General features: G+C 35.3%; 1 protein-coding gene across 4 annotated transcripts in view; it reads left to right on the forward strand.

Annotated features, from left to right (window-relative positions):
• Positions 1-16,409, forward strand: part of FNDC3A (fibronectin type III domain containing 3A) — a 189,325-nt gene that overhangs the window by 123,559 nt on the left and 49,357 nt on the right. For all 4 annotated transcript variants that reach the window (XM_081127301.1, XM_081127303.1, XM_081127302.1 and 1 more), the window contains 3 exons: positions 8,717-8,954; positions 13,998-14,267; positions 14,675-14,733. In XM_081127301.1, coding sequence (XP_080983427.1) covers positions 8,717-8,954; positions 13,998-14,267; positions 14,675-14,733 — 567 coding nt within the window. The remainder of the gene's footprint in view (positions 1-8,716; positions 8,955-13,997; positions 14,268-14,674; positions 14,734-16,409) is intronic.

The following is a 16,409-nucleotide window of genomic DNA, read 5'->3' on the forward strand; positions in this document are numbered from 1 at the left end:
TTCGCATTATAGGAGTGCCAGAGGGGGAGGAAAGAGAGCAAGGGATAGAGAACTTGGTGGAGGAAATAATCACAGAAAGCTCCCCTATGCTGGCGAGGGAGAAAGCCACACAGGTTCATGATGCGCAGAGGGTTCCAAACAAGAAGGACCCAAAGAGACCCACTCCAAGACACATCATAATTAAAATGGCAAATGTCTAGGACAAAGAGAAAATATTAAGGACTGCAAGAGAGAGACAAGCAGTGACCTACAAGGGAACCCCTATAAGGCTGACAGCTGATTTCTCAACAGAAACTCTTCAGGCCAGAAGGGAATGGCATGAAGTTCTCAAAGTAATGAAAAGCAAGAACATGCAGCCAAGATTGCTTTATCCAGCAAGGCTATCATTTAAAATTGAAGGTGAAATAAAGAGCTTCCCAGACAGAAAAAGGCTAAAGGAATTCAGTACCACCAAATCAGCATTGCAAGAAATGCTAAAAGGACTGCTCTGAGAAAAAGAAGAAATAGTGAGGTACATCCGCATAAAGGGGAAAATGGCATTAAATAAGTTTATATCCATAATAACTTTAAATGTAAATGGAATAAACGGTCCAATCAAGAGACGTAGAGTAGCTGAATGGGTAAGAAAACAGGACCCAAATATATGCTGTCTACAAGAGACCCACCTGAGAGCAAAAGATTCACACAGGCTAAAAGTGAAGGGATGGAATAAAATATTCTATGCAAATAGGAAGGAAAAGAAAGCTGGAGTAACAATTCTTATTTCTGACAAAATAGACTTCAAAATAAAGACCATAACAAGAGACAAAGATGGTCACTACGTAATACTAAAGGGATCAATCCAACAGGAGGAAATAACCCTTATAAACATTTATGCATCCAATATAGGAGCACTTAAATATATAAAAAAACTTTTGGTGGACTTTAAATGGGAGATTGACGGCAACACAATCATCGTGGGGGATTTTAACACCCCACTGTCAGCACTGGACAGATCATCAAGACAAAAAATCAACAGAAACACAGACCTTAAATGACTCACTAGACCTAATGGATTTAATTGACATTTACAGAACATTTTATCCCAAAGCAGCAGAATACACATTCTTCTCAAGTGCACATGTAACATTCTCAAAAATAGACCACATGTTATGGCATAAGGCAAGTCTCTACAAATACAAGAAGATTGAAATCATATCAAGCATCTTTTCAGATCACAATGCCATGAAACTAGAAATCAACCACTATAAAAAAACTAAAAAATATTCAAGCACATGGAAGCTAAATAGCATGTTATTAAACAATGACTGGGTTACCAATGAGATCAAGGAAGAAATCAAACACTTCATGGAACAAAAACAAAAATGAACAGACGACAACCCAAAATCTATGGGACACATTGAAAGCAGTCCTGAGAGAAAATTTCATAGCATTACAGGCCTTTCTCAAGAAACAAGAGAAAGTCTAATGAACCATCTAACACAACAACTAAAAGAACTGGAAGAAGAATAGCAAGAAAGCCCCGAGGAAGTAGAAGGAAGGAAATAATAAAGATCAGAGCAGAAATTAATGACATAGAGACTAAAAAAAATACAAAAAATCAATGAAACCAAGAGCTGGTTCTTTGAAAAGATAAATAAGAATGATGCACCTATAGCCAGACTCATCAAGAAACAAAGAGAGAGGACCCAAATAAATAAAATCAGAAATGAAAGAGGAGATATAACAACTGACCCAACAGAAATACAAAGGATTATAAGAAAATACTATGAGCAACTACATGCCAACAAACTGGACAACCTGGGTGAAATAGACAAATTCCTAGACGTATACAGTCTTCCAAAGCTGAATCAGGAAGAGACAGAAAACCTGAATAGGCTGATAACAACTAATGAAATTGAAGCAGTAATCAAAAAACTCCCAGCAAACAATTCCTGGCCCAGATGGATTTACACGTGAGTTTTACCAAACATTCAAAGAAGAATTAACACCTATTCAAACTACTCCAGAAAATTCAAGAAGAGGGAAAACTCCCAAACTCTTTATGAGGCCAGCATCATTCTAATACCAAAACCAGATAAAGACCCTATAAAGAAAGAAAATTACAGGCCAATATCCCTGATGAATATAGATGCTAAAATCCTCACTAAAATACTAGCAAATCAGATCCAGCAATACATTAAAAAGATCATACATCACGACCACGTTGGATTTATTCTGAGGATGCAAGGCTGGTATAACATCTGCAAACCAATAAATGTGAGACATCAATCACATAAACAAAATGAAGGACAAAAATCATGTGATCATATCAATAGATGCAGAAAAAGCATTCGACAAAATCCAGCACCCATTTCTGATAAAAACTCTCAGCAAAGTGGGAACAGAGGGATCATACTTCAACATAATAAAGGCCATATATGAGAGAGCTACAGTCAACATCATACTCAATGGGCAAAAACTAAAACCATTTTTCTTAAAAACCGGAACAAGACAGGGATGTCCACTTTCACCACTCTTATTCAACATAGTACTGGAAGTCCTTGCCACAGCTATCAGACAGGAAGAAAACATAAAAGGTATCCAAATTGGAAAGGAGGAAGTAAAGCTGTCATTATTTGCAGATGACATGATATTGTACATAGAAAACCCTAAAGACTCCATCATAGTACTACTAGATTTGATAAATGAATTCAGCAACATAGCTGGATATAAAAATCAACATCCGGAAATCAATGGCATTCTTATACACCAACAATGAACTTTCAGAGAGAGAAACTAAAAAAACAGTACCATTTACCATTGCAACTAAAAAAGTAAGATAACTAGGTATAAACTTAACCAAGGATGTAAATGACCTGTACTTAGAAAACTATGGGACACTGAAAAAAGAAATGGAGGAAGATGTAAACAAGTGGAAGAATATACCATGCTCATGGATTGGAAGAATTAATATCATTAAAATGTCCATACTACGTAAAGCAATTTATAAATTCAATGCAATTCCTATGAAAATACCAACAGCATATTTCACAGACCTAGAACAAACATTTCAAAAATTTATATGGAACCAAAAACCCCAAATAGCTGCAGCCATCTTGAGAAAAAAGATGAGTGGGAGGGATAACTTTGCCAGACATCAAACTGTCCTACAAAGCCACTGTAATCAAAACAGCCTGGTATTGGCACAACAACAGGCATATAGATTAAGGGTACAGAACAAAGACCCCAGAAATAGACCCACGCCATTATGGTTAGTTAATATTTGACAAAGGAGGCAAGAGCATCCAATGGAGTAAAGTCAGTCTCTTCAATAAGTGGTGCTGGGAAAATTGGACAGATACATGCAAAAAACTGAAACTAGACCACCACCTTTCACCATACACAAAAATAAACTCAAAGTGGATAAAGGACTTAAACATAAGTCATGAAACCATAAAAATCTGGAAGAAAACATAGACGGTAAAGTCACAGACTTCCCACGTAGTGGAATTGTCACTGATACATTTCCTAGGGCAAGAGAAACAAAAGAAAAATAAACATATAGGACTACATCAAACTAAAAACTTCTCCACAGCGAAAGAAAGCAGCCTCAAAATACAGAGGAACCCCACAGTCTGGGATAACATATTTGCCAAGGATGTATCTGATAAGGGGCTAATTTCCAAAGTGTACAAAGAACTCATACTACTCAGCAAGAGGAAGACAAACAACCCAATTAAGAAATGGGCAAAGGACCTGAATAGACACTTCTCCAAAGAGGACATACAGATGGCCATGAGACATATGATAAAATGCTCAACATCGCTAATCATCAAGAGAGATGCAAATTAAAACCACAATGAGGTATCACTTCACACCTGTCAGAATGGCTACCATCAACAAATCAACAAATGACCTGTCCTGGCGAGGATGTGGAGAAAGAGGAACCCTAGTACACTGCTGGTGGGAACGCAGGCTGGTGCAACCACTATGGAAAACAGTTTGGAGGTTCCTCAAAAAATTAAAAATGGAGCTGCCTTTTGACCCAGTGATCCCACTTTTAGGAATATATTCTAAGAATCCTGAAACACTAATCAGAAAGAATATATGCACCCCTATGTTCACGGCAGTGCAATGTACAATAGCTAAGATCTGGAAACAGCCCAAGTGTCCATCAGTAGATGAGTGGATGAAAAAGCTGTGGGACATGTACACCATGGACTACTACACAGCTGTAAAGAAGGATCTTGTACCCTTTGGGACAGTATGGATAGACCTGGAGAATATTATGCTAAATGAAATAAGCCAGGCACAGAAAGACAAACATCACATGATCTCAATTATATGTGGAATCTAAAGAACTTAATAAACCAATGAACAGAATAGGTTCAATGACATTGAAGCATAGATCAGACTGGTGAATGTCAGAGGGATGGAGGAGGCCGGGTGCATGGAGGGGGAGAGATTAACCAAAGAATTTATATGCATGTATGCACAACCCAAGGACAAGGGCCATGGTGGGGAGAGGGACTGGGGAGGGGGATGGGACTGGATGGAATGAGTCATTGGGGAGAAATAGGGACATTTGTAATATTTTTTTAAAAAAAGTCAGAAATGGGCCAAAGCAAATTCAAAAATCTAAATTTTGAATGTCTAATTAAACAAAATATCAGGATTTTAAAAATCCTTATATTCAGTGAAATTTGCCCTGTGCCATCACACTATGAACACAGGAAATGTATAACAATATAAATGCAAACTAAAATGGAAAAAAAAAAAAAGCAATAATAATAATAACTCCCCATTCTTCCTTCCCTCCAGCTTGTCTTTGTATTTTAAATACTCTTTTTCAGCAGGAAAAAAGTCTTAATTTCATAAGCAGTTTAGCCATTTTATTTTTCACCAGTGAGATCTCACTTGTGTTGTGAAATTAAAAACAAACAAAAACTAGAAGACCAAGTACTTGTGGATTCTATGCCCATAAAATGGTTAAGAACATTGAAGGTAAATTGCCTGAGTTCAAATATTATGTAACTCTAGCAGTTTATTTAACATTTCTATGCCTCAGTTAACCCATCTAAAAAACAGAGATGATAATAGTACCTATTTGTAGCATTGTTATGAGGATTAAATAATTAATACATGTCCCTTGAGGAACTTACAGTTAAGTTATAGAGTAAAACATATACATTTGAAAAATTAAATACTACAGTGTTAAACCTAATAAGTGATACAAAACAAATGCAATAGAAAAGATAGGAGGGAGACATCACTGAGATTGTTTTGCCCGGGAAAGGGTTCATGAAGAACAATTGACAGCAACCATCCACAGTCTCCTAGCCCCACATCTCTACGAGCATCTAGAGTAATGTGCTCTACCTTGTCAACTTGAGCCACACACTCTTAGGCACTGGGCCCGTACTGGTGTCCTGGATCCCATCCCCTTTTGCCTATTCAAGCATTTTTCTTTTCTCTCTTCTATATCATCAATTTCTTCCTCTCTATTGGATCGTTTTTATTAGTATGTCAGCATCTTGTAATACCTCTCAATAAAAACAACTAATTTTAAAGTCTTTTGACTGCACCAACCACCATCCTAGTTCCATATTTCTCTCTTCAGGAAAACTTCCCAAAATTGTGCTATTAGCTTTTTAATTCTCCTGCCCACTTTGTCTCTTAAACCCACTCTAGTCAGGCTTTGCCTCTATGATTACACCAAAACTGCTCTTATCAAAGTCACAGTGACTTGCACATTGCTAAGTTTTTAGTCTTCATCCTGACCTGTCAGCAGCATTTGACAAAGTTGATCCTTTATCCTTAATACATATCACCAAACTCCATACCGTCTTAGTTTTCTTCCCGCCTCACTTGGTAGTCCTTTCCCAATCTTTCCTGAACTACAAACTACTATATCTAACTGCCTACTCAAAATTTCCACTTAGATGTTTCACAAACTTAACCAAAGTCATCCAAAACCTAAAACTCCAAATCTGTTTTCCCCAAATAATTTATTCTACCCTACAGTCTTCCCCATCATAGTTAATAGAAGACCATCCTTTTATAACCTCTTTTCTTACCTCTCCAGTGGAACCATCAGCTAATCTTATTGTTTTACCTTTATATTTGTATGCAGATTATGAACCATTTCTTACCACCTCCAGTGCTACCACTCTGGTCCAAGCCACCACCATCTCTTGTCTAGATTGCTACAGTAGTTTCATGGATGGTTTCCCTGGTTTTGCCCTTGCCCTACAATCTATTCTCAATTCAACAGCCAGAGTAATCCTATTAAATGTGAGATTATGTCAGGATTTCTCAACCTTGGCACCAAAAACATTGTAGTCCTAATAATTTTTTGTTTTAGGGGGTTGTCTTCTGTGTTACAGGGTATTTAGCAGCATCCCTGGCCTTTGGCCTCTACCCAGTAGATGACAGTAGTGCCCTCACCCCTAAATTGTGACAACCAAAAATATCTCCAAATACTGCCAAATGTCTGTGGGGCAAAATCACCTCTGGCTGGGAACCACTGGTTTATACCATTCTTATGCTCAAAACTGTGTGGTGGTTCCCCATTTCACTGAGAGTAAAAGCTGAAGTCCAAGTCCTTAATAGGCAGTACAGCCATACCTGACCTGGTCACCCCTCAGTCCCTAATTTCTTTGACCTCGTCTGTTTCTGTCCTTCCTCCTCCTATATGCTGATCCAGTCACTTCTACTTTAAGGGCTTTGTTCTAACTCTTCCCTCTACCCAGAGCGCTCTTCCAGATTTCTGCATAGCTAATTCCTTCAGTTTCTTCAAGTCAGCTCAAATTTCATTTTGTTAATAAGGCCTATTCTGATCTCAGTCTATATTGTACTATATTGTATTAACAGTGGGCCCCCCCCACACACAATACTTCTAATTCACCCTTTTTATTTCTATAGTATTTATCACTTTGTAACATGCTAAATAATTTATTTTCATTGTTCTTTGTCTGCCCCTGTGTGTATGAGCCCCCACAAAGACATACTCTAACGTTTTTCTCTCTTAAATTACCAATGTTTTGTTTTACTTATAAACAATTTTTTTTTTAATGAGTAGAGGAGGTAAAGTTAGAAGGAGATTTGGAAGGATAGATGAGATCCAAGTAGTTATATATTAAGGGGAAACAAAGAAAAGAGTAAAGGTACGGAAATGTATATATGAAGATAGGTTTTTATGTATGAGCATAGCTAGAGTTAAGGGTTCAGGATTTGGTGTAGAAGAAAGACATAGGAAGGTAGGTTGGAGCCAAGTTGAATGCCCGGTCAGAGAGTATGGACTTTAATCCTATCAGAAATGGGGTCATTTGACATTTGTGAGTCAGAGAGTTGATAAAGGTAATAGTAGGATATTGTGACAGACACTGTGGTTTGGCCACTTAAAATTCATTCTAAACTTCTTCTAATGCCCCTTTCTGTAGGTTACAGGCTAAGAAGCTATGAACAGTTTCCAGATTCTCTTCAGCTAGGGCTTCAGATATGATTTTGTGTCCCCCAGTTACATGCACTTGTCTGAGGGTTGAATCCAGAACTGAGTTAAATAGGGAGAAAGGTGGGATATGGAGGCATCCATTTTGCTAGAAGCAAGGCATTGGAGTTCTAGAGCTTGCATATCAAAAAAACAGTGAATTCATTTGGTCTTCTAGACCCATATTACAGACAAGTCATCTCACATTTCAACAGATAAGGATAGTTTAATAGAGTATTTAATAGCAACTATCTTCTTTCTAAAGCAGTTTATTTTTAATTTAGGCTTATCTGTATCCAAATAAGTATGTTTTCTAAGATACCTTCCAAGCACATGTGTTTATATATAAAATTTACTATTCTTAAGTATAATAAAACTTGTTTTTCCAGAAAAATACCAAGATTTGCCTTTAAGTTAACACTTTCCTTAGGAAAGGCATTATTAGCCACTTTTTATATCTCAGTAGTAACCATTTAAGTCTAAAAAGGATAAAGACCCTGTTTTAATAGAGGGATTCCAACTTTTGAGATAAAACCCTATATATCCTTTTAGGCTTTCCTGTATGTCCTTGCTGTTTCAGTGAGGTTCAAAGGGAAAAAATCTGTCATTTAAAAAATCTTTCCTCACAATGTGACCCCTATTTTAAAATGTGTAATTTCTAAGACTTGAGGCCACAGATATTTTTTCTTAAATGGGGATTATATTAGATGTTTGTCTCCCTTTAAATGATCTTCAATTGTTAAAATTGCCCTGGTCATCGTCATAAGAATTTTGTACCTAAATTCACTATATGGTTCATCTTCAGAATCTGGATCCAGTTTTTTCTCTATTTCACATCTTGTTTCCATCAACTCCCACCCATAATATGGAAAAGGAAAATAACTCCTGACCCTATTGTGTCCAACCCAAAAATTCCCTTGAGTCTCCCTTCATTTTTACTACATCACTATATACATGTAACACATAGGATAACTATCTAATATCATAGCTTACTGTTTTTATTATTATTTTGCTAATCTCATTAGTGTTTTAAGATTTGTACTGCATTATGTAACAAAAACTACTTCATGTTGTTCAGTTCTAATTCATATATACTTAATGTATTTAATAAAGTCTTTTCATGTTGATTCTGTAATATTTTTTTAAATTAACTTCTAATGGTGTAAGAATTCTTACTCTAACATATTTCAAAACAATTGCTTGCATTCTATGGAAAAAACTTCTAATATAATGTTTATTTTATAGGTTATTGAAGACAATGGTGTTCGAAGAGTAGTTGTGGTTCCTCAAGCACCCGAGTTTCATCCTGGTGGTCACACAGTCATACATCGCTCCCCTCATCCTCCTCTGCCGGGTTTCATTCCTGTTCCAACCATGATTCCCCCTCCACCACGCCATATGTACTCACCAGTGACTGGAGCTGGAGACATGGCAACACAGTATATGCCACAATATCAGTCTTCACAAGTATATGGAGATGTAGGTAAGACATCTAAAAATGTTCATATTTTATTGAGTTGGCTATCCTTTGCTTGATATAAAAGATGTTGTTGTTATATAAAAGAACCAAAAAATGATAACTATCACAATCTTATGTAAGCTCTAGGCTAAGTATTTCGTCTTCATGATCATCCTTCAAAGAAGGTGAGTAAACAGAAAATTAAGGAGGGAAAAGTAACTTATATCATGTAGCAATATTTAGCGGGGGCACATTCAAACAAGAGGTCGTCTCCTCTGTTATGCTGTCTAGGCTCTTAAAAAATTTTTTCACCCAGGAACAGTCATATCGTTGTTAAATCCTGAAGGCTGTCAAGCTACTAACCGAAGTTGCTAGGTTCTGTTGAAAGATTGAAACAAACAGTAAGACATAACCTCTTCCCTCAGGGAGTTAATAAATTGTTGGGAAGAATAGACAAACTTACACACAAAATAGTTGTCTTATTCTTTTCTGTGGCTTTAAATACCATCTATATACTGAAAGCTCGCAAATTTATATCTTCACCAAAACCTCTTCTCTGAGCCCCAGACTTATATTTCTGACTGGCTTCTTGATAAATCCTCTTAAATGCTTCATGCATCTCAGTTATAGCATTTCTAAAACATAAATCTAATTATGGAACCTGGTTTTCTCTGTCATCTTCATCTCAATATATAGTACCACTGTGCATTTAATTTGTTCAAGTGAAAACCAGATGCTAAAATTTGATTCCTCCACATCATTTGGCATTAGTTTTATTTTCAGAAATTTCCCAGATTTTTTACTTTTTCTTAACTGCTACTCAGATCTACTCCACCATCAGCTTTTGTCAGGACAAGTGCAACATCACCCTCCCAGTTGGTTTTCTGCTGTCATTCTTACCTCCATCCATCCAGGAGCAGCCAGAGTAGTCATTTTAAAATATAAATCAGACTATTCTATTTCAGTGACTTCCCTTTGCATTTAGAATAAAGTCCTAAACCCTTCCCCAGACCAGGTTTTCTCAACCTTAGCACTCTTGATGTTTGGGGTTGGATAAGTATTTGTTATGGAGGACAAACACTCAGCTTTGTAGGATGTTTAGCAGAATCTCTGCCTTCTACCTACTAGATGCCAATAGCAGACTATTACAACCCTCCCCTCACCTTCAGCCAGTTGTGACAATTAAAAGTATCTCCAGAAATTGCTAGATGACCCCTGGGAGCCAAAATTGGCCCTGGTTGCAACCCCTGCCCTGGACAAAACTGTCCTGTGGCCTTTGGTTGCCTTGTCCCTCTTTTCCCCACCAACTCCCTTCAGTTTTTCAGAACCTTTAAGCTTTTGCCTCAGTGCCTCTGCGCATGGTTTTTGCTCCACCAAGAATGCTCCCCCCCTTTTTCCTTGGAAGGCTCCTTTTTTTCCTTTAGATTTCAACTTTCAGATAAACGATCCATGACCTTGCCTTATCAGTCTCTAGCACTGAAATCTGTTTGTTTCTTTCACAGAACTGAACACAATTTGATTTTTTTTGTATGACTTTTTCCCTTATTTGACTGTGAACCCCTTAAGAACGGAATGTTTTATTCATCACTGTTTCCCTTGCAGTTATCAGAACTTCTCATTTATGCTTAGTAAATTTGTGGAAGATATAACTCTAAATAAAAAATTTAAAATATGCAGCACAACCTGTAAGTAGTAGATACAATATACTTTACAAACCTATTTCTGTTTCCCAGTTAATGAATATTGATTCTATAAGTCTGGGTTGGGTTTCTGCATTTCTAACAAACTCCCAGGTGAGATTCATGCAGTATTCCAGTGAACATACTTTTGAGTAGCAAGTTTTTTTTGTTTTATTTTTGAATGATTTTTAGAGAGATGGGGAAAGAGAAAGAGAAACATCCCTGAGAGAGAAGCATCAATCATTTGTATCCCTCCTGTGCTCTGTTCAAAGATCAGAACCTGCAGTCTGGGTATGTGCACTGACCAGGAATCGAATCTGCTACCTTTTGGTGTACAGGACGATGCTCCAACCACCTGAGCCAGGGCTTAGGTAGCAAGAGTTTATAGTACAAATTAGTCTCTTCAATTTTCTTACTGTTAATTATGACTTGATTTTTAAAAATGTGTTTGAGAAAATTTAAGAAGAACTAGATGTTATAATTACTACTATTTTGCATTGTTAAAACCCATTGTTATTCAGAGGGGATATGCATTAGACTACATAAACATAACTCAAAATGATGTGAAAGAAAGTGAAACATACAAACCTATGAAGAGGACAAATCTAAAAACTAGCTAGCTAATGGTGGAAGATAAAAGTCATATTGTATTTGAGGTTATAAGCCAGGGAATTTACCACTGGATCCTAATAACGGACAGTTAGTTTTATAACCAGTAGCTCTTCCATGATCCTTTTCCACATTTTGTATGGATCCCTGAAGTGGGATCTAATCCAACATTTTACTGTCAACATCTACCATTACTGAGCCTGAACTTTGCTGGACACTATGCTGATACATGTATTATATAACTTAAGCCTCAATAAAATTCTTCAAAATAATAGATGAAGAAACTGAGACTTAGAAATGTCAAGTAATTTTTGCATGGCCCCTGCTAGTTCATTGCTGAGGATTTTAACTCTATAAGATCTTTTTGATAATTACAGTTTCTGTGTTTTGTTTTGTTTTTATTGATATAATTCAGGTAACAAAATTCACCACTTTAAAGTGTACAATTCAGTGGTTTTTAGTATATTCATTATATATCATATTCACTACTGTTATCTAATTCTGGAACATTTCTATCATCCCAAAAAGAAACTCTGTGCCTATTAACAGTTCCAATTTCCTTTAACCCATCTCCTAATCTACTTTCTATCTCTCTGCATTTGCCTATTCTAGACATTTTGTATAAGTGTACATACAATATGTATATTTGATATAAATATTTATACAATGTGTAGCCTTTGGTGTCTAGCTTTCTTCACTTAGCGTATTTTTATCAAGGTTTATTTATTCCAAGGTTGTAGCATGATTGGTACTCTACTCCTTTTTATTTTGAAAAATAGTCCATTATGTGGATATAATTTTGTTTATACATTCACTATTTGTTGGACGTTTGGGTGATTCCCACTTTTTGTTTGTTAAGAATATCAATGCTGTGACATTTGTATACAGTTTTTTGTAGACATAACTTTTTATTTCTTCTGGGTATATACCTAAGAGTGGAATTGCTGACTCATATGGTAATTCTATATTTAAACTATTTGAGGAACTACAAAATTGTTTCCCATAGTGATTGCCCTGTTTTACATTCCCACCAGCAATGTATGGGGGCTCTAATTTCTCCATTTCCTTGCCAAAACTTCTTATTGTCTGGCTTAATTCTAGCCATCCTGGAATGTGAAGTTTTATCTCATTATGATTTTGATTTGCTTGTCCCTAATAACTACGGGTGTTGAGCATCTTTTCAGTTGATTATTGGCCATTTATATGTTGTCTTTGGAGAGATGTCTGTTCAAATCCTTCACCCATTGTTTTAGTTGTGTTATTTGATTTTTTATTGTTGAGTTGTAAGAGTTTTTATATATTCTGGATACAAGACCCCTTTCAGATACATGATTTACAGAGTTTTCTCCTATGTTGTCTTTTCACTTTCTTGATGGTATTTTTGATGTAGAAAGTTTTTAATTTTGATGAAGTAAAATTTTTTTGATTGCTTGTGCTTTTGGTGTCATAGCTAGGAAACTGTTATCTAATCAAATGTAATGCAGTTTTACACCTAGGCTTTCTTCTGTAAGTTTTATAGTTTTAGTGCCTTATTTAGATCTTTGATGCATTTTTAGTTACTTTTACTATATGGTGTTAAGAATCCAAACATGTAGATAGCCAAATTCCTATGTTTTTTTATTCTAATGTTATTGTACATATCCTTACAATACTCATTTCAAGAATATTATACTGCCCTGACTGGTGTGGTTCAGTGGTTACAGTGTCGGCCCACCCACTGAAGGGTCACTGTTTTGATTCTGGGTCAAGGGCACATACCTGGGTTGCAGGTTGGATCCCCGGCCCGGCCCAGGCATGTGTAGGAGGCAACCAATCAATGTGTCTCTGTTACATTGACCTTTCTCTTTCTCTCTCTCTCTCTCTCTCTCTCTTTTTTTCTCCCTCCTCCTTTTCCTCCCTCTCTTCCTCCTTTCCTCCCTTCCACTCTCTAAAAATCAATGGAAAAAATGTCCTCAGGTGAGGGTTAACAAAACAAACAAAAAAAGAATATTATACTAATTTTGTTAAAGCATTGATAAATTAAAACTTCACCGAGGTTTTTTGAGACTTTTTTTAAAATGTTATTTTTACAGGTTTTAAATTTAAAATAAAAACTGAGGACAATTGATTTAATATTTATTGAATATATTAATTTTATTATATTGTTCTATGACTTTTATTACAATAAATACATTTTTTTAAATCACAACCTTGAGTTTACAATATCCAAAGGTGTAATACTTTGTACCTAGATTCTATTATTATTAAACAATCCACTCATTTCTTTTTGCTAACTCCTAAAACTTTATTTTTTTTAGTGATGATTTGCTTTTTTGGATCATAAGGAAATTTAGGCAGATGGTGGTTTTCTTTTTACCTATTTTATATGTTTGAAGTTGAAAGAGATGTTAAAAATAATGGCTACAAAAGAGTAAAAGAAAAAGAATTGTTCAGGTCTTATTCCCCACCTATGATAATCATAGCATACTACCAAGCTATTTCTATGAAGATTAATACTTACTTGAGAAGAGGTGGAGGAAAGAAATGTCTCTGTAAATGTATATTTTATATATGTATAATCAAGTCATAAAGCTTGGTTCTTTGTGGAGATACAGAAAGCTTGGTTCTCAGTTGGTAGAGGTACAGAAATAGCTTTTTTTTCCCCCTCCAAATTATTCTTTGAAATATTTTGTGTTTTATATAATTATGATAGATTTATTTCCTATTCTTTTCTCATTCCATAAATATATTTGGAGAAAGTGACCTTTTCAATATTTTTTTATTTTTTATTTCTTTCTAGATGCTCATTCTGCACATGGAAGGTCCAACTTTAGAGATGAAAGATCTAGTAAAACTTATGAGCGTTTGCAGAAAAAATTAAAGGATCGCCAAGGAACACAGAAGGATAAAATGAGCAGTCCACCATCATCACCCCAGAAATGCCCTTCTCCCATAAGTGAACATAATGGACTTATAAAAGGGCAGAATGCTAGTGGGGTAAACACAGGATTAGCCAAGAACAAGTCAGGGAAAGGAAAAGGTGGTGCACAAATTGATACAGAAATCGAAGGTAACTATTTAAAATATTCAGCTATTCTTTTTGGTACTTCTCATCAATCTTTAACCTACTGAAAGTAATTCTAACCTTTTGGTCATTTTGTCATGTTCCAACCATGCTCTCAGCAGAGAACAAGTATTTTTTACAACTATGAGTAAAAATATACTTTCTATAAGAAAAACTTACTGACTAGTTCATGTCTATATAGTAGTAGTATAATTAGTAATCATGGTTAAAATGGAAATAGAAACTGAAGCAGAATAATCCTGGAGAGCCACAAGCTACTGAATATGAACTAAGGAGTAAAAACTAGAAAGTAAAAATCTCAAATACTAACCTAGTTTTAGAAGCCATACTGAGTGGAAGCGGGATGGTTGCTTTTAAACTCATTTTTTAATTTTCAAAAAAATTTTTTTAAGAAAAAGATGAAGAAACTAAAGCCTTTGAAGCACTTCTTTCCAACATTGTCAAACCTGTGGTAAGTATTTCTTGTATTTTCTTTACATTTATATTTAGCGCATACATACAGGATTTTGGTATATTTTTATTTAAGCCTTACTTAAAACTTAATTCTATATAAGGAATATGAGGTCAATAATGAATCAATATGGATCTGACATAAGGAGAGAAATGTTATCAATGAAGTGGAATATTCAACCAAGAATTCATTTTTTTTTTAAAGAATTCTTTTCTCTTAATATACGCTAAATGACATTGAAAATCATTTGGACCAGGCAAAGATCTAATAAAGAATGTGGGTACAACTAATTATCAAATTTTTTAAAACCCATTTATATGATTTACATATAAAATACATCCAATTAACTCCAGATGTAAAAATAATTAATATCAAACTGTAGAAGAAAGTTTATATTCCTTAATCCTTTATAAGTGTAGATGTAATAGAAGAAATCAGAAAAAGGTGTGACAGCAGAACTAGCTACATATAATTTTCTGTATATTTTTTAGATAGCCTACATAAAGGCTGTCATTCTAATAGAAAAAAATTTGCATCAGATATGACAAAAGTTTAACATTAAGTAAAGTTGTAGTTTTAAACCCATTAAGACCCCAAAGGGTTCTTCACTTAAGTAATCAAAAGAAATATAAATTAAACTTCTCTGAAACTGTACAGTCCTGTTTCTCAATAAAAAGCTACAAAAACGAAAATGTATGTTGCAGCACTAATATTAACAAAAATAAAATGAATGCATAGATAAACTGGAATGTTTTTACTGGAAGAATGATATAGCCACGTAAAAATATGGTTTTGGCCCTGGCCCATGTAGCTTGGTTGAGCGTCATCCCGTGCACCAAAACGTCACCAGTTCGATTCCAAGTCAGGGCACATGCCCACGTTTCAGGTTTGTTCCCCAGCTGGAAGCAACCAATCAATGTTTCTCTCTCACATTGATGTTTCTCTCTCTCTTTCTCTCTCCCTCTCATCTTCCTCCTTTCTCTCTAAAGTCAATAAAAACATTTAAATATTTGAAGACTGCAAAAACATGCAACAATTCTTTTGTAGAGAAAAATGCTGGGGATCAAACTTTGGACACCGTTATCACAGCTTTATGAAGAAAAGGCTTTAGGAAAAATTAGAATAAGACTAGAAGGAAAAACCAAAATATCACAGTAGTTGTTCAGATTTTTAGTCGTCGTCTTTCTTTCTTTTTTTTGCAAGACTTATGACTTCATTCCATTTTAAAAGCAGCTAACAAAAATGCCAATCAATGATTGAATCCTGATATTTTATAATTAATATGGTAAAATATGTAAGTAATACATAAATGTAGAGAGTAAAAAGAAATCTCTTTTTACCCACTCTTCCAATTTAATTACGCCTAACAGTTTGGGATTCCTTCCAGTCCTATTTCAGTTCATTTGTATGTGTCTGTCCAACAAGATATAATTTTTTTCTTTTGTCTCTTTATGAGAAGGAAGTTATACTGTACCTTCTTGCTCTGTGGCAAGCACTATGTTATGCCTTAGCAATCTTTCTGTGTCATTATATTATTCTTTGAAGAGATACATAGTTATCCATTTAGTCAGTCAATCAAAATATTTATCATCATGACAAGCAAAGTATGTGTTGAGCCCTTGCTATATGCCAATAAATAAAAAACAAATATACAAATTGTGTGTGGTCGTGAAAAG

This window comes from Miniopterus schreibersii (assembly GCF_964146895.1).
Source record: "Miniopterus schreibersii genome assembly, chromosome: 2".
In the NCBI taxonomy this organism is placed as follows: domain Eukaryota; kingdom Metazoa; phylum Chordata; class Mammalia; order Chiroptera; family Miniopteridae; genus Miniopterus; species Miniopterus schreibersii.